At 34.5% G+C, this 20,283-nt stretch overlaps 1 protein-coding gene across 1 annotated transcript in view; it reads left to right on the top strand.

Annotated features, from left to right (window-relative positions):
- Positions 1 to 20,283, top strand: part of Pls1 (plastin 1) — a 47,666-nt gene that overhangs the window by 14,520 nt on the left and 12,863 nt on the right. The window contains exons 6-11 of the mRNA XM_076868159.2: positions 4,722 to 4,887; positions 4,968 to 5,110; positions 7,030 to 7,125; positions 9,400 to 9,595; positions 14,332 to 14,410; positions 17,696 to 17,810. Coding sequence (XP_076724274.1) covers positions 4,722 to 4,887; positions 4,968 to 5,110; positions 7,030 to 7,125; positions 9,400 to 9,595; positions 14,332 to 14,410; positions 17,696 to 17,810 — 795 coding nt within the window. The remainder of the gene's footprint in view (positions 1 to 4,721; positions 4,888 to 4,967; positions 5,111 to 7,029; positions 7,126 to 9,399; positions 9,596 to 14,331; positions 14,411 to 17,695; positions 17,811 to 20,283) is intronic.

Below are 20,283 nucleotides of genomic sequence, written 5' to 3'. Positions count from 1 at the left end.
TTAGCAGGTAAATGGATGGAATTGGAAAATATCATGTTAAGTGAAGTAAGCCAATCCCCCAAAACCAAAGGCTGAATGTTTTCTCTAATATAAGGAGGCTGATTCATAGTGGGATTGGGAGGGGGAGCAAGTGAAGATTAGATGAACTCTAGATAGGGCAAAGGGGTGGGAGGAGAAAGAAGGGGGCATGGGGGTAAAAAAGATGGTGGAATGTGATGGACATCATTACCCTAAGTACATGTATGAAAACATGAATGGTGTGAATATACTTTGTATACAATAAGAAAAATATATATATACATTTGAAATTGAAACTTTATGGAAAAGGAAATTTGCAAAGTGGTATGAAGTTAAAAAAACCTTATAGTACATTTTTGAGACTGTTAGTGAAGACTTGGATAGTTAAAGTAATCAAAATAGAAGGGATATGGGCCAAGGTTGTAACTCAGTGGTGGAGTACTTGCCTAGCATGTGTGAGGCACTAGGTTCAATTCTTAGCATCACATATAAATAAGTAAAAATAAAGTTCTATGAACAACTAAAAATTTTTTCTAAAAAAATAGAAGGGGTATAAAAAATAAAAAAAAAATAGAAGGGGCATATAAGAAGTCATCTAAAAGAACAGTGTGAATTTTTCTACCTGGTAAATTGGGCAGTTTCTTTGTCAGTTTACTATTGCACAGAAAAGATGGGAGAAAATGGATGGGTAATCCAGATAAACTGCCATGTTTCCTTGTTTCTTTTGTTAGTATTCCTGTTACATGTTAGGACACAAACACAGGGAGGAACACCTCTCTCATATCCTATTTGTTTGTGGTTTCCCACTGTCCTTACCTTTCCTACCAACAGAAAAAAATCTGGGTACTCAGGGCAGTTGTCCGTGGTAAGGTTTGGAGAGCAACCTCTTCATGAAGTTCTCCTGTTCTTGTTTTTTTAGATGTTTAGAAGTGGCTTTAGACAATAATAGCTCTCCTATTCCCTACTAACAGTAGGGCAGTAAATTTTTATTTACCAGATAGAAACTCCTGTTTATTTGAAAGATATACATTGCAACTTTTTAAATTTTTCTTTAAATTAATTACTTGTAAGACACCTTATATACTTGTGTGCAGAGCCAATGTTTAAAAAAACACTACCAAAAAATGATTCCCTCTTATATCCCCAACACACTACAGTAAGAGAAAAATACCACCTGCAAAACTTTAGCTATGTCTTGGAGCTGAGAAGGTGAGGGAAGTATTTGGGAATTGGAATTGTTATTTAAGGTGAGTTTTTCCTACGTGAGGGAAGTGGCGAGAGGAGCTGGATTCAGGTTGTGTCAGCAACTCTATACAACAAGCCAAGACTGGTAAGTAGAGTGACACGGGGAAGTTTTCAAGGTGAGGAATGAAAGAATATTAGGGTATATGTTGTCCACTAATGTTTTTCATTGGAAGGCTAATGGGTCTTTTAGGCAAAGCCTGCAATGAGCAATCAAATCTTTTATCTTGGTTCAAGATTCCTGGAAGAATAACATTATGCTCATGAAGACAGAGGAACAGTAAAGGAACAGTGAAGGAACAGTGAAGACAATGGAAATAGCTTACAAAACCATATTAATGTAGATAATAGTGTGGTTTTGGTTGTCGGTGTCCAAGTTGAGAATAGTGGTCAAAAGTTTTGGTTTTTTATAATCAGCTTGGTGAAGTTACATACTTTTTTTGAATCCATTTCATATTGTCAAGGCATATGAATTGAGTTATTCTAAGATAGACTGAAATGATTCCAGTAATAGTCAATTTCTTCCCCCTGTTGATGCATTCTGGGGAATCACAAGTGGAGCAAACATCCTTTGTTCTCTGGAGAGAAAAGAGGTCAAGCCTAAATTTGTAGAAGCTATGTCATGAAAGTTGTATTGCTTTGATCTAAGGTAACTTAAAAACATTTGAAGCTATTAAAAATCTTCTAAGACTTCCATAGAATATTTTAACTTTACTTAGTGTTTTCATATTTATCATATTTATTTACTTATGAAATTATAAAGTTGTTGAGGGATTCTTTGGTTCTGCTGCTTTCTGATGAACTATATTTAAAAGAATATTGCCACAAAAATAATTCCAAATGCTTCCTTTAATTACTCCTCACTGATCCCCAAGAGATAACACCATTTACTCAGAGCCTAGCAAGATAAATTGCTTTAGTATATATCTTGAGAAAACTACTAAAATATTTACTGTGCTTTGAAGACTATGCATAGTTGCTTTTGTTAAATAGTTGTTATTGCTACCATCACATGAGAGTGCTAGTACAACATAGTGATTAAAAGGAAGGGCTCTGGAGACCGCCTTGATCAGGCTCCACCACTGTGCCTCGGTTTACTCACCTGTAAAATCCATCTTCAGAGTTACTTTAAAATTTTTCTGGAAATGAAAACTAATTGAACATCATTTTTAAAAGAAGTGCTTCCAAATGGAGACTTTATAAAAGTAAAAATCATTACCCCAACACTAATAAACTGAGAGTACTGAAATTTCGAAGGCAATATGCCATTAACTATATTTAAACAGTGAAAATTTATATGAGTATATTAATAGCTTCCTTCTTTTCACATATTTACAACTTAACTATGATATAGGGAAGGGAGTGACTAGTTTCGTGTGGAAGAGGATGTAGGGAAAGAAAATGCTTGAGGTGAGGAATGAGCATGTGACTTGAGGAAATGAAACATCACAGGTCAAAGGACTTAGTGTCTTGGCCAAAGCATAGACCATTTGAAATACAAGGAGGCCAGAGTGAAGTCCTGAAAGTTTTTGATTTCCCCACTAAGGATTCAAACATGAATCTCTTCTTTCCCTCCATACCTTCTTTCACTCTTACCCATTCATTCATGTATTTAGTAAATGTTTGCTGAGCAGATAAAATGTGCCTCAGTACTAGAAAACACATCAAACAGATCAAAGTGCCTGTTGTTATAGAGTCCATACTCTTAGTTGGGAGAGAGATAACAAGAAACAAATATATGTCCGAAAAGGAGTAAAATACGGGTAACTAGTACCAGCAGGGGCAGTGATGATGCTGTTGATTAGATCTGTGATGATCAGAGACCTCGCAGGTTATGTGCATTTGAGCAGAGTTTTAAAGCAGCTGTGTATATTTGGGGAAAGCATGTTCCAAGCAGAAGGCACAGCAAATTCAGAGGACCTGTATAACCAGAACAAAGTAGAGGAGACAGTGGTAGTGACAGGGGACATATGAAGGATTTCAAAGCTGGGGACACTATCAGCTTTATATTTTACTAGGATAACTGAAAGCAGGACATTGTGGAGGATGGGTTGGAGAGAGTAAGTCTGCGGATGGTCTTTAGGAAGTTAGGAAATTGTTAAAGAAAGGCACTGACAGTTTTCAGAGGTATTTGGAAAGTGGAATTGACAGAACAGGTGATTGGTCATGGGAGGAGAGGAAGCTCAAGGATTCTCTTAGGTTTCTGACTTAGGAGAAAAGAGGAAAGAATGAAAATTGGTCCAGTGATCCAAGACAGAAAATAAAGAAGGAAAAACTGGTTTTAACAAGGATGAAAGGAAGATCAGCAAAGCATGGTGAGAAAATTTGCTTATTTTGGACTTACTGGATTTAAGGTCCTTGAAGAACAGCCAGGTAGATATAAGTGTGTTTATAGGGGAGAACTTAGAGTGGGAGCTTAGAGGAGTTATGGCCTAAGGATTCATATTTGAACTCATTGGTACATAAATATGATAGTTAAAACCATGAGATTTTTAATAGTAGTAATTTAGTTGTATAAATATTACTTTATGTTTAAAAATCTGAAATTCATGTGATCCATTATTTTTTGATTGGGGGAGGTGCAGTCTTGTGGGACTGAACCCTTTTTGTTTGTTTTTTAGACATACATGACAGTAGAGTGTAGTTTGACATATTATACATATATGTAGTATAACTTAGACTAATTAGAATCCCATTCTTGTGGTTGTACATGATGTGGAGTTACACTGGTCATATATTCATATATGAATATAGGAAAGCTATGTCTGATTCATTCTACTGTCTTTCCTATGCCCACTTCCCTTCCTTACCTTCATTCTTCTTTGTCTAAGCCAATGAACTTCTATTCTTCCTCTCCCCACCCTTCCTTGTTGTGGGTTAGCATTCACATATCAGAATATACAGCCTTTGGTATTTTGGGGACTGGCTTATTTCACTTAGCATGTTATTCTCTAGTTCCATCTATTTACCAGCTAATACTATAATTTCATTCTTCTTTAGGGCTAAGTAATACTTCATTGTGTAAATATACCACATTTTCTTTATCCATTCAGCTGTTGTAGGGCACCTAGGTTGGTTCCATAGCTTGGCTATTGTGAATTGAATTGCTATAAACATTGATGTGGCTATGTTACTTTGGTATGCTGATTTTAAGTCCTTTGGGTATAAACTGGTTAGTGAGATAACTGGGTCGAATGGTGGTTCCATTCCAAGTTTTCTAAGGAATCTCCATACTGCTTTCCATAGAGGTTGCACCAGTTTGCCGTCCCACTGGTATGTACGAGTGCACCTTTCTGCTACATCCTCGCCAACATTTATTGTTACTTGTATTCTTGGTAATTGCCATTCTGACTGGAGTGAGAATCCACCATTTCTTGCAAATAACCTGTAGACAGGAACTTAGAAAGTACTTCCTCATTTGTAATTTTTTTTTCTTTCTTTTTTTTTTTTTGGTGATTCAGGAAAATCTAAACCTAGCCCTGAATTCTGCTTCAGCCATTGGTTGTACAGTGGTCAACATTGGTGCACAGGACCTCAAAGAAGGAAAACCTCACTTGGTTTTGGGACTTCTCTGGCAGATCATCAAAGTTGGTCTTTTTGCTGATATTGAGATTTCCAGGAATGAAGGTGAGATCTTCAAAAATGTTCACTTTTCGTTGACACAAACCACGTTCAGAAGAATTTACATTTTTTCGTTTTCATCCCAGCTTTGATTGCATTGCTGAATGAAGGTGAAGAACTGGAGGAGCTGATGAAGCTTTCTCCAGAGGAGTTACTTCTGCGGTGGGTGAACTACCACCTCACCAATGCAGGATGGCGCACCATCAGCAACTTCAGCCAAGACATTAAGGTTTTCATTTTAATGTTCAAATTAGTCACATGAACCAAGGATGTGGAATGTAAAGTATTTAAAAATAGTTTTTTAAATTATATTCACAAAAATCCCAATTATATTCACAAACTTTTTAAAAATTAACTGATGTATTGATTTTTCATAAGTATTATAATTGATGGTGAGAGGAAGGAGGAGCTAGCCTCAACATATTAAAACAGTCTTTTCTATTTATTTGTCATATTTCTGCTAAATTATAATGAGGGGGCTGGGTTGTGGCTCAGTGGTAGAATGCTTGCCAGCATGTGTGAGGCACTGGGTTTGATCCCCAATCCCCAGCACCACATTAAAACAAACAAAAAAACCTAAATAAACAAAATAAAGGTATTATGTCCATCTACAACTAAAAACATTTTTTAAAAAAATTAAGTGAGCCCATTAATTTGGACTGAGAATGACACCTGTTGGCTGGACTGGAGGCCTGTGGGTCTCACTAGTTCAACACTCTTTAATTTTGCCAGTAATCATCTAACAGGAAACTAAATTGTGTGAAGGCTCAGGGAATCAGGAGGCAAAGGAAATTTTAAGGTATGTCTCTGGACAAGAGAAGCTTAAAACACTTCCCTTTATCCTGGGAGAGCCTTATCAGGGAAAATTTAACACTCATTTCTGCCTAACAAACCATGGTCACTGCTAGGATAGGTATTGCCAGAGGAATCTGGAAAAAAAATTAGAATAGTGCTGTATTTAATTTATATGCCCTATTTAGGTTTATTAACACCTTATGTTTTTGCTGTAATGGTCTAGATGACAATCTTTCAAGTGACATTTTTTACTTTGAACTCTTATGTGTTCATTCAGTTTATTTTGGGGGTTTCTCTTATTCTGGATCCCTTTAAAACTCAGTTCAGCTCAGGTCATTCAGACAGCAAGCCCCTCCTGCTAGGCATTATGCCAGGAGTAAGCAATGCAAAGACTCAGCCTGGAAGAAGCTTACAATTTCACAGGGAGGCACATGTCTAGTAAGAATGTTTCATTTATCTTTTCGTATACAGCAAACCATATAAAATTTGCTGGCTTAAAATAATGATTTATTATTTCTCATAATTTTATCAGTTGATGCATCTTGGCTGGGTGGTTCTCCTTCACAATACTTTTTTCCTGGGATCTCTGGGTATATTCAGCTATCATTTGGGTTCATCTGGAAGGTGTACAAAAAAGGTTACATGTCTAGTGCCTCAGTGCTCCTCCACTACGCCTCTCCATGTGGCTATCTTGGGTTTCCACTGCATAGCATGATAGCCTCAAATAGGTGGACTTCTTATGTAGAAGTTAACTTCTAAAGGGAGGAAGCGGAGGCTTTTTTAAGATTTGGGTTTGGAAGGTCCAGAATTTCACTTTCCCTGCATTCTTTTGGTCAGAGTGAGTCAGAAGGCCAGTTCAAATTAAAGGGAAAGAGAAATAGCCTTTGCTTTTTGATGGGCAGAGCTACATGCATGTGGAATTATGGTAACTGTCTTTGGAGACTTCATGGGATGATTTAATACAACCAGGCCACAGTTTATTTAAAGAGATGGTCAATGGGTGCTATGTAATATAGGAAGGGTACTTAATTCATTTATAGAGACATCAGGGAAGCCTTCCAGAATATATTTGACCTGAATCTTAATTGATCCTGATGCTTGGAGTTGTAAACAAATGTAAATGGTGGGGTGAGGGGCTTTCAGGTACCCAGAACCCCATTGCTGGAAGCTTGGAAGCATAAACTAGCATGATGCATGTAGGAACTCATAAGTAATTCTGTTACTATAGTCACTGAGTTGTTTGTTATTTTACTCTTTGCAATGGGAACAATTTTCTCAGTTTGAGCACTTTTTCTCTAAATGAATGATGATTTTATTCATTTAAAAAATACTATTTTTTTTCTTTCCTTTAAGGATTCAAGAGCATATTTTCATCTGCTTAATCAGATTGCCCCTAAAGGTGACCGAGAAAATGGAACTGCCATTGCCATTGACCTTTCAGGATTTAATGTAAGAAGTTTAAATTTCCCTTCTTTCTTTTGATATATTGTAGTAAAATTATATGTAACATAAAATTTACCAATTTTACCATTTTTGAGTATGCAGTTCAAGTGAAATTCAGTATATTCACACTGCTGTGCAACTATTACCACTATCTCTCTAGAATTTTTTCATCATTCCATAGTGAAGTTCTGTACCCACTCAACAATAACTCCTCATTTCCCCCTCCCTCAATTCCTGGTAAGAGTTCTGTTCTGCTTTCTGACTGTCAATTCGATGAGTAATTATATTCAAATTTAGAGTATAATACTCTACAGGCAGCATTCCTTGGTGGCGTTCTCTGCCCTTCTTTGAAGTTTGACCCTTTGCTCTTCAGAAGTATTTTTCCACGTCCTAAGCTCCAGTCTACAATGCTGAGCCATCTGCCTGTGCCAATGAAGAAAAGGAATTGCAAAATTCTAACCTTGAGTATGTGTCAAATCAACCTTATATCGACATTTCCCTGGTGCAGTGCAACTGAATGTGTTGATTCTGTGACTGTCAATGTGTGTCAGGAAAGGAAGTAAGAAGCTGTTATTAGATTGCTAAACTACTGATTATCAGTTCCACAGTTTACTTTTGGAAATACACAGAATAAAACATGGCAATTCCTTGTATTTATGGTATAGGACTGATATAGATCCTGAACCACCAAACATATTTCCTAGGAAGTTTATTCTTTAAGCATAAATTGTAAATACTTGGGGTGGTTCTATATAGACATGAAAATATGGTCAGACTATGGTGTGTATGAAAACGTACTGAATATTTAAAGTGTAGTTGTCCTTAATATTTAGTTTTAAATATAGCAGAAAGTTAGTATTGTAAAACTGAGTGAAGTTTGTAAATTACTTTGAGTCAAAAATCAGAATCTTAAAAAACTTAGGGAATATTTAAAATTTATTATAAAAAATAGACAGTATATTAAATGACCATATGCTGATCTACTAGGTAAACATTTATCAGCTCATGGTCAGTGGATTTATTTAATTTATTCCCAATTTACCTCCTTTCCTATATTATTTTGAAGCAAATTCTAGACATTGTATCATTTCATAAACATTTCAATATGTATTTGTAGAAGATACTTTTTTAGTATGACCACAACACTTTATCCCTAAAAAATTAATAATAATCTATAACATCACCTAGTTATTGTTGACATCTCTAATTAATTTGAAAATGTCAAATTTTCCTTTTGTGGTTCATTTGAATAACAATTCAAATAAGGTCCATGTATTGTGATCTACCTTTGTAACTTTTATTGTTTAATGGCATTGAATCTATCACCTTCTCATATCATGTACATTTTTACTACTTTAAAACTCTGGTACACAGAATCAGATAGGTTATGATCCTTGGTTATGATAACTCTCTAGATGGGCCCATACATGGACCTCCTTTCATTTTTAGTTGTGATTGTTTTGAAATTGTTACAAGCCTCATAAACCCTCAATCCAACTTGAAAACTAAGACCTTGATGATAATTTTCATTTAGCCATACAGTTCTTCATCTCTCTGCCTCACCTCAGTTTGGTAACCACCATCTTTAATCTTTGTGTTCATTTTTATTTTGCTTCTCTTTTCATGTAGTTTCCTTTCATCAAATGCATTCCTTATTAAATCTTTTATTTTTCTTGACAACTTCATGTAAAGTTTATCATTATACTTAAATTTCTAGTGCTATTTTGAACTTAATATCTCTGAGTCACTCATTTTGGAGTTAATGAATGAACTGGTATATTCATACAATTATACACCATCATTATATCATGATATATCATTATATCATGGTGTATCATTGTATGAATATACCAGTTCATTCATCTATTCTCACATTCATGAGCATTTGGCTTGATTTGTTTGTTTCCAGGGTTTGCAAGGTGCTGTTCCTTCTGATTTTAATAGTGTTATATGATTCCAAGCTGTTTTTCATTGAAAAAAGAGTATGGGAAATACCACTCAATGTAGAATGGGTGAGGCAACTAAGCCTGGCACTCTACCAGGTGACGGTGTTGCCTACACTTTAACCAACAGGATCTTACTGATATAATATTTGAGGGGCTTGTTGAGTATTTCAGCAATGAGTGTTAAATATGACTCAGTCATCCCAGCAAAAAAACTGAGTGACTTTTTCCTTTTTGATTAGAAAAAGGGGAGGGGGGAGTTGAAATATCTATAACTATAAAAATTATGCCAATCAAAAAAAGGTTTAATCTTAACCATTTTTATTTCCTTGTTTAGGAGAGAAATGACCTGAAGCGTGCTGAATTCATGCTTCAAGAAGCAGATAAACTAGGCTGCAGACAGTTTGTTACTCCTGCTGATGTGGTTTCAGGCAATCCTAAACTTAATTTAGCCTTTGTAGCTAATCTTTTTAACACATATCCATGCCTACACAAACCTGATAATAATGACATCGATATAAATTTATTGGAAGGTATGTTGTTTCTGCCTTTAATTGAAACATTGTATTTCTCTTCTTGTGGTACTGTCTTACTTCGTTGTCAAAGCTAGGGAATTTATTGTAGAAGATGCACTTTATTGTGTGTAGGCATGTGCATCTATTAAAAAGTTCAAATTACAGAAAGTGATTGTTGGTTTTGGTTAAAAGAGAATGCTGGGGTAAATTATCTTATTTGTCATTTCTCCATAAGAATTTAATGGAAACTATCAAGACATTTAAAATATGATCCTATGAGTACCACCAATATGGATAGTGAATTATCTCTTGGAGGAAAAAAAAAACAATTATTGGTAGCTTTTTTTCTCCTTTGAAAAGCAGTTTGACTCCAGTATTATTCTCTTTTTAATAGTTTTGGTGTACATGAAAAATATTACAGTATTCATTACTTGTCTTGTGTGTGGGCTACTGTTATCTGTCTCATAATATATAATACTTTCCTATTTTGCTTCATGAAATGCAGATTTGACCCCTCCTAATGTAGGTACTGTATTTAGTACTTTTCTATACTCTAAAAATGTTTTCTTTCTGAATGTTCTTTTTATTAGTGCCATTTATTCTTTCCATTTGGGTTGATATTTATTTTTTGCATTGTTCATGCTGTGTTGTCTTAATATGCCTATAGAATGAATAACGACAAGCAAGAAACATAAACGAGGCTTAATTAAATAGCAGAGAAAAAAATAGCAGAGCAAGGCTTTGATCATATATACGCTCGACCTAAAGTGCCTTCTATAGTGATGGGATACTGTAGTTGCAAACACAGTAGGAACTAGTTTTGACAATTGGACATAAGGATTTGATGTAAAGTCTTTATCTTTCTCTCCTGTGATAAATCTTATTTTTTATCACAAGCCATCTTTGAAAGGATTCATTTAGGTTCTGCAACAGATTATTTGGCATTATTTATCTATGTTACATTTACTAAATGTCAGTGAAGCTTATAATATATGAATCATCATAATGACCCAAACATTCTCAAGTCTAGTTTTTTCTCCTTGTTTCCCAGCCTCTTGCTTTTTTCTTCCATTCTCACAGCCTCATTCACATGCATACCTATACCCCACTAGTATCAGAATGAGCAGTGCTGGTGGTTGTTGGAGAGGGGCCAGTCTAAGATTTTTTCCTCAGTTGCCCTTATTTGGAGAAGGCAGGGATTCTGCCTGGTGGGGAGAATTTGATGTTGCAGTATTCATTCTCTCACAAAACCACCCCTGCTTCTTTCCTTCCCCAGTGAGACTGAGTGAAAACTCAGTTCATGATCTTTTTCTTTAAGTGCCACAACTAGAGTTCTGATTTTCTTGTCACCTTGTAATTATAGTGTCATGATGAATGAAAGAAATTTCAAATTTCATAAATATATTTTTTGAGAAATAGGATTAATTCAATTCACTCTTCTGAGGGTCAGTTAAATAAGATAAAGACTACATTTTCTACATAGATCTGTAACCAAGAGGAAAAATAGAAAAAAAAGTAGATATATATATTTGTAAAGAGAAATTTAGAGTAAAAGATTAGAACTTAAAAATTTAGCAAACGGGCTGGGGTTGTGGCTCAGTGGTAGAGTATTTGCCTAGCATGTGCAAGGCCCTGGGTTCAATCCTCAGCACCACATAAAAGTAAATGAATAAAATAAAAGTATTGTGTCCAACTACAACTAAAAGATAAATATTAAAAATAATTAAGTAAAAAAGAAGACTGCTAGGTTTTTATCGGTCTGGAAAATTTCAAAATCCCTCTGTGTCTTATAGTAGAAGGCATTGTTTAGAGTGGCATATTAAAAATGATCTGCTTTTTATAGTCACTGAATTCTTGCTAGATATCTTTTCCAACTTGCTCGCTCTATTTGTCATGTTTGAATTCTTTTGCTAGTGTTCAGCATGCTTTTGAAATTTTTCAGTGTGCACAGGATTGCTACATATTTCCATTAGCATTGACTATATTTGTTAAGATACTATGGAAGTATTTATCAATCCTCTTTATGTAGAACATATGTATGTCCTGATACATCTGCCAAAATGTATTTGACTTTGACTGTCATCAGCATATTTCCTCTGTAAATTTAAGTTTTTATAGATCCCTGTGAATTATGAAGCTTGACCGTATCACATCCCAAATTCATATATTAGTATGTCCTCATTGGCAAAGAATTTTATCTGTGAGGAACTGAAAGTACAATTAAATATTAAACCTTTACATCTAATTGATCCAAACAAGTGGGCTACATATAGAGAGACCATCTCAGAATTTATTCATGGTGATAGAAAGTACCTAGGCCACAGATTTAGAAAGACTTTATTCAAATCATGTTTCTACTACTTCTTATCTGAGTAACTTCTCTTTGTTTTCTCATATATAAAACATGACTAATAATATTTATTTTGAAGAGTTAGAAAGCAAGTTAAATGTGACCACAAGTCAGAAAAGTTGTAGTCAGAGTGGGAGGTGGAAAGCACTTAATACATTACAGCATAGTAGATGTTGTATCTATATTAGTTCCTTTTCTTTCATCTTAGTAGTCTACTTTTGTTATTTTTATTGAAATCTGTATTGATGCAGATGTCAATTTGATCTACAAATGAAAAGAATATAATTCTATCTTAAATATCAGCAATTAAGATTTCAGTTTGAAAACCACTTCAGTTGTCTACAATCCAGAAAACATTGTCTAATCTGGAATACATATGTTTTTGTAATGCTTTACCATGGCTCTTGCACAAATGCATAGTGCTTCTAGCTTTGAGCATTTATTTACCAAGATAACTTGAAATGGCACTTGACAAATAAATGCTCATTTCTGAAATCTACTTTTCTTTGCAGAGATTAAAAGTTAAAATTATAATTAGTTGAGAATAAAAGGAAGAAGCATGAATCTCTGAAGTGTGTAACAGTTTCAGAACTCAATCAAAATGCAAGCTTAGTATCTTAAAATATTCATAATATCATCAGTCAATAGAATTTGAATATTTTAATTATTTTACTGGGACATTCAAACTTTGTAATTTTAACACATCTTTTGGATTTTCCCAAGTGGGAATAATGTGAAAAATTTCTGATATTTGGAAAAAAAATTATATATAGCATTATAACAGATGATAATAGAGAAATGACCAAAAGGTAAATCCAAGCCACATGCATCAAGCTATTATTCACAGTATGTTTATCTTTGTCATGTTGTGGATAGTTCAGGGAATAATTTTGAACCTTTTTTAATAACTAGTATAAGTAAGGTAGGCCCGGGTTCTGGGAATATATTTTTTAAAAAGGTTGTCATGTAGATTGTTAATTTAATTATAAGGTGGTTATAGTACAGCACACTGATCAATTGCCTCTTATGAAGACCAGTGGGAACAAAATTGAAGCAAGAAATTATATGGCTATACAATTTCATAGAATAAGAATTGAAGTTGATTCTGGGAAATCTGTTAGGTAATGACATTGAAAACCACATGAAGATATATTGGGCAGTTTATTTCCTGAAAGGTTGATGAAAATAACAGTGTCCTTTAGATCATAAAAGGTTTCGGTACCTATTTTCGTTCATACTATCTGTGGCACTTATCCTGAAGAGTACTGTACAGATGATTCTAGAGGATGGACCCTGAAGCTCAGATGGTTATTGATTTCTATATTGAATTGTCCAGGGAGTCTCACATGGGCCCAAGTTTAGAGAGTGTCCTGAACTTGAATAGAAATTAGAAGTGGTGAAAAGTGAAATGTTTCAGCTTTCAGAAGTCTGGTGATTAGATAGTCTAGACTATTCCACTGTCCCCCAACTTTGCTGAAGGACAAATTATTTTGGTTGGTCATTTAGGACCATTTGCAATCAGCGTGAACTGCAAGGCAAATGCAGCTGGGGACCCACATCTCTACTTCCTTTGTGGTACCCCTTCCCTACATTTTCCTTATAGGTAGTGTTTTTACTGCTGTGAAGGGAATGGCCTGGACCATTAACCCAGGTTAAATAATAGTGCCTGCAGGAGTTGTCTTCTTGAGGTGACCTTTGAGGTTCAGAAACTTAATATGATGAAGTGTAACTTTAGCTTAGCACACATTAGAGTGCTAGGTGGGGTCTATATTCATCAAGTATTTTCAATAGTGATAATCTAAATAAACCCAGGAAGCCTGTAAAATAGTTATTATACCCGCGCCCCCCCTCCAGTGATCTGTTTTTAAATATTATTAGAGATTCCCTCTCTCCTTCATTGTTTGGTATAAAGTATAGGTTTGTACACCCAGAAACTTTCCTGTATGAAACCATAATCTGTATAAAATTAGATTCCCAATACACTGTATTGGGAAAAGCAAAGCTTTTCTATTTCTGTTGAATATGCTGATGTTATCCCGAAAGCTAAAAGATTTCGTTTTACAATGTTTATCTAGTCCTTTTTGTATCTAATCATAACTTCAGACTACACAAGTTTATCTTTGGTGTTTCTGGACAGTAGTAATTCACAGACATCAACTAAGGGAATCTAGATGAAGAAAAAGAATGGGAAGCCAGAGTGAGGGGGAGAGAGTGGTGTGTAAATGAAGGCTTCCTAGATGGTGGGGGATAAGATTGTTTTTCTTTTTTCCTCCAAAGAAATTATGGTATCTAAAGAACCCTGACCAAGTATGTATGGCCAATTTGTACATGTCTGAATAGTTTAAAATATAGTTCCTGATTCTTTCTGTCCTGAATCATCAGTGTGAATTTATGTGTAATCTAGGAGAGAGCAAGGAAGAGCGGACTTTTCGGAACTGGATGAATTCCTTGGGGGTCAACCCATATATTAATCATTTGTACAGGTAAATATTTTACTGTGTTTGAACCTTACTGTCAGGATCAAATTTCCCTCACCCCCATTCTGGGGAGGAACCCAAGTCCTCACACATGCTAGGCAAATACTCTACCACTAAGCTACACCCCCAGCCCCAGAGGTCGAATTTAAAAAGTTTCAAATTGTCGGTATGTTTACATAATAGCATTTTCTCTTATCACAAGGAGTTAGCTAACATTTAGAGTTTCAGAATGCTGGGAATTGGCAATATAGTAAAATTTTTAAAAAATATAATAATTATGATTTTTGATGATGATAGAAATACATCAGTAAAGATACTCGTTATTCTTTCATGGTAATCTTGAAAATAAGAAATTACTTCAGCTTTAGCATATTAGAATAACAGTAATATTTGATAAATGGTTCTTAACCTTTATATGGGTATTCATCATTACAATTCATATTTTTAATTTATTTTCATCACAATCTCAATTACTCTAAAATGTTTGTGTATGCTTTTATTTAATTTATAGAAATAACTTGTTTTCCCTGGTAATTATTAAATTTTTATCTTTGTTTAAAAATGACAATATATAGCTGGGTACAGGGGTACAGGTCTGTGACCCCAGTGACTAGCAAGACTGATGCAGGAGAATCACAAGTTTGGGGACTGTCTGAAGAAAGATGGGGAGACAGAGGATGTGGTAGAGAATCCCTGGATTCAATCCCTGTGTGACAGCATATATTAACATTGATTGGACTAAGAAGATATTATACTAAATCATTTCCAATGCTGTGAGTGATAACAGTGTCATTAATTTACACATGAAGGAAACTCTTTTTTAAAGAGTTTAATTCTATCTAAAGATTGACCAAGTTATTATTTAAATATGAAGATTAATGTCATAGCAGACAACCTAACTTGCTGAGGATTAGTAGTAGTAATATAGTAATTTCTGCTTCTTGGTATGTATTAAAACTGTTCTTTAAGATCTAAAACCAAATATTGCCTTATTCTGTTAATTGGCTCAGTGTGATAGGCTCATTTTAATTCCAGCTAAACAAAAAGAGATGTACATCAATTTTACAAGAGCTAGCTAGGGCAGGTAAAACTCAAATATTGGACATGAGAGAGGAATAGATCTTTATGAACTAATTTGAAAGAACAAATAGCTCTAGCGTGTTTCTAGGATCAGTTTGCGGAATTCATCCTGAAATCTCTGGAAGTAATTTCATCTCTCTGGGTCTCAGTTTTCCCATTTGTAGAACATGAATAATAATACCATATTACACAGGAATGAGAGTGGGTTCACTTAAGAAAAAAAAATTCATGAAATAGATGGATTCTAGAACCTACACAAATACCTTAGTAATATCTTTTTTTGTTTTTGTTTTTTTTTGGAACTGGGGATTGAACCCAGGGGCACTTAACCACTGAACCACATCCCCAGCCCTTTTTAATTTTTATTTTGAGACAGGATCTGAATAACTTGATTAGGGCCTCGCGAAATTGCTAAGGCTGGCTTTGAACTTGAGATCTTCCTGCCTCAGCCTCCTGAGCCATTGGGATTACAGGTTTGCATCACTCTGCCTGGCTAGTATACCTTTTTTATAGGAAATGCTCATCTGCTTACACATAACCTTGTCAGATTTAAAAAAAATAATGTTGATACTAGTCTCTAGATTTTTAAAAATGTTTATTTAGTTATAGATGAACACACAGTATCTTTATTTACTTATTTTTATGTGGTGCTGAGGATTGAACCCAGTGCCTCACACATACGAGGCAAGCACTTTACCACTGAGCTACAGCCTCAGTCCCAACCTTGCAGATTTTAATTATTTTCAGATTAGACTTTCCCCATCAGTCAGCACAGAGCCCAGCCTCCTTCACTGCCATATGGTGTATGCTCAGAGAATGCAAACTAACCTTAATATCAACCTTAGTAAGACATAACTCAGTGAATAAGCTGTTAGAGGAGAAAAGCCACATACTACATCACAGGCCTAGCAATTTAAAAAATCAATTGCTACTGCTTTATGTCCTTAGCATACAGAATTGAGAACAGACTCAACACAGACATGTTTTCTCAGGAGAACTTAACTTTTCTCAATACAAGGTAGTAGTTCTCACTTTAAGAACTCCTGCTTGCTTATAAATTCCCTCCTCTTAACCTTCATCATTGAACATGAACCACTGCCTACTTAATAGCTGTGACTTTCCTATAATTAAAGTTTCTAAAAATACTAGTATATCACTAAGATATGAATTTATTCTACTGTACAAGTTTCAAGAAATATGTAAGTATACAGAATAAAATAAAATATACAATTGCCTTCTTACCCTCTCATACTTCCTTTTTCCTGCCCAGAGGTAATCCATATTAATAGTCCTTAGCATACATAGGTATATAAATACATGTGACTCTAATTTTTTAAAAAATAAATGAGATCCAACCATGTGAAGTGTTCTGCCATTTACTCTTTTAAACTTAATATTCCCTTGTAAAGAGTGTCATGTTGGTATACAGAGATCTACATAACTATTTCTAATGGTGGCCCAGGAGTTCATAGTGTGGATAGTTTATTCAATAGCTCTTAATGGCCAGGCATTTAAGCTGTTCCCAAATTTATAAATACTCTGAGAGGGGTGCAGTGACATGTGCCTACAGTCTTGGAGGCTGAGGCAGGAGGACTGTTGTAGCCCAGAAATTAGAAACTAGTCTGGGCAATAGAGATCTGGTCTCAAAAAAAAAAAAAAAAATTATCAATACTGTGGCAACAAATGTCTTTGTGTGTGTACATATGTATTTACTTACCTACATATATGTATGTATGTGTGTATATATATGTATGGATATGATTTTATGTACATATATAAATGCATACAAATGTTTTTGTAAATATTTATGACAAATTTTTGGGCACATTCTTAGATTGGAAGTTCTGGGTCAAATTATATATCCTGTTATTCTATAAGCATTAAATGACCCTATTGTGGATTTTTTTTCTTTGCCATACTAGAGATTGAGCCTAGAGCCTTGCACATGCTAGCTGAGTGCTTTCCTACAGAACTACATTTGCAATCCTTTTTTAGTTTTATTTTGAGACAGGGTCTCAGTAAGTTGCCTAGGCTGGCCTCAAAATTGGTGTTCTTCTGCTTGAGCCTCCTAAGTAGCTGGGGTCACAGATTTGTACCACCATGCCCAGCCTTTGTGTTTTTCAAGAAATATGTCCACCGTCAGTGTACTTCATAAAATTAAATAATACCAACATTGACTCTTCTCTCATCTCCTTTTCCTTCTTGTTTTAGTGACCTTGCAGATGCTCTAGTGATCTTTCAGCTCTATGAAATGATTCGAGTGCCAGTTGACTGGAGCCATGTCAACAAACCTCCTTATCCTGCTCTTGGAGGAAACATGAAGAAGGTGAATGAAATAATGATTGTGGCTATATTGTCATTGTTCTGATATAAAACAGAAGATTTAGATTTTCATGAAGCTTGGTACACTATGGCCTGTCCTCACTGTTCTGTTTCAAACCAATATGTTAAACCTGATAGCCTTTTTATAAGTTTGCTTTAATAAATATTTGGAAGTTGGAGGCAGTCTTTCCAGTCAGACACTTTTATAAATGCTTTCTTCTTTAGCAAGTTGTAGTATTAATGTTCTTTGAGATGTATCGTTAAGTGTGCTCTTATTTTATATTTGCCACAACTTGCTGAATCTTTACTGGTTATTCATTCATTTACTCAGCAGATATTTGATTACCTACTATATATTACAGTGCAATGCATAATATAAAAAAAACAAGTTATGGAGCCCTAAGGTAGGCAGGGAGATAAGATAAACCACTACAATATAGGACAGTATAAGCAAAGTGATAATATGGATTTTAAAGAAGAAAAGGCCACAGGTTGCCCTTATGAAAGGCTTCACACAGAAGGCTGATTTTGAGGTAGACCTTGAGGAATGTATTATTGAATTTTGTCACAAGGAGGATGGAGAAGGGGCTGAGGGTTAAGGTAAACAATAATAGTGGGAAAGTGTATTTCTGGGAATTAAGGAAAATGGTTTTGCTACAGCAGATTTTGATAGGTAAGCAGTTAATTAAAAATTGGGATTGGAGCAAGATATTAAGAATCTTGAATGCCAAATTAAAGAACATGGGTTTTAAGCTATAAGCAGTGGAAAGTCAATAAATGGTTTTGAAGGCAGTGATTTCATTACATCTGATGGAAGAAAATCTGGTAGATGAATGTAAAAAGAAGTTCTTATCTTCCAGTATTTTTCATATGGGATCAGTAGTCTCCTTGGTGTTCATGTTTGTTCTGTGGAAACCTTTTTGGGTTTTTTGCATTTCCTTTTTACCTTTTTTAAGTGTCATTTGCTTTCTAAAGTAAAAGTATGCAGGACTTTCAAATTTTAATACTTTCATTTAACCTCATCCTTTTGTTTAAAATAAGAATAATTTAAACATACTAAACAAATTAGTGGACTAAATTTTCTGGAACTTACTTGTTTATTTAATATGAAATTGACCAGCATTTTCATAATGTTAAAACTGTTGGCAGTTGAATAAGAAGAAATATAACCATATTCCTGGACAGAAAGACTAAATAACATAAAGAGATCAATTTTTTTTCTAGTCAACTTACCGGTAGAACATAATTCCATTTAGAATCCAAGACTGTGTGTGTATAGCAGGGGATAGGTGAAACAATTTATATATGTGTGTGTATTAGGGGATAGGTGGGACTTATAAAGTGATTCTAAAGCTTCACTGGAAGAAGGAAAAGCCCTGAATAGTCAGGAACATTTTCCAAGGATGTTGAGGGATATTTTAGAGATGTTAGAAAATAGTCATGGGTTAATGATGAACCACATATACAATGGTGAGTCCCTAAGATTATATCACCTGTTGACGTCATGACCATAGTGACACATTTCTTATTAAGCAGTACATGGCTATATATTAAAATTTATAGTGAAGATATAGTAAATGAAATATTTAGTATGAATGTAAAAATGGAATGGAATAGGATATCCAAGAAATCCTAAACCTAAGAACTTAATATATGGCAAGGTGGTTGCTGAATTCAAGAGGGAAAGGAAAGATCATCCAAAAAATGATGCCAGAAAAACCTAGTTAACTATTTAGTTAGAAAAAAACCCAGTCTTTACCATATATAATCCACCAAAGTAAATGCCAGGCGGATTTAAAGTAAGGAGTATTAAAATATAATAAAACTCTTAAAATGTAAGTGAATGATTCTCTATTCCTGGAATAAATAATAAATTACAAAGGAAAAAGTGGATATGAATACATTTCATATAAACTTCAAACTTTATGTACAAAAATAAATCGATAAAGAAAAGTTAAAAGCAAATGTGAAGAATCCATGTTTACTAAAAGTATGACAAGTGTTAATAATGTAAATATAAGTAGTTCATACAAATCAAGTACTAAAATCCAGTTGCTGTTACCAGCTAAATGGGAAAACAACATGAGTTCAAAATTCACAGAAAAAAAATGATGAGTAATACACAGAAAAACTTTTACCCACCATAAAGAAATTGCATCCAGTGTTAAGAGGATATGTTCCTTTTTAGAACCTTTCTAGAATCAGTTTGGTAATATATTATCAATAATCTTAAAAAAAAATCATTTGGGATTGGAGTTATGGCTCGGTGGTAGAGCCTGGGATATGTGAGACACTGGGTTCAATTCTGAGCACCACATATGAATAAATAAATGAAATAAAGGTTCATTGACAACTAAAATATATGTTTAAAAATCCTTTGATCTAATAATTTCAATTCTTATCACCTATTCTGATGAAAAATCAGGAAGTCAGACAAGCAATTGTCCGCCAGAATGTTTATCACCATAATGTTTATA

This window comes from Callospermophilus lateralis, chromosome 10 (assembly GCF_048772815.1).
Source record: "Callospermophilus lateralis isolate mCalLat2 chromosome 10, mCalLat2.hap1, whole genome shotgun sequence".
Taxonomy (NCBI): domain Eukaryota; kingdom Metazoa; phylum Chordata; class Mammalia; order Rodentia; family Sciuridae; genus Callospermophilus; species Callospermophilus lateralis.
Note: the sequence above shows the minus strand (reverse complement) of the source record. Positions and strands in the feature narration are given on the sequence as shown.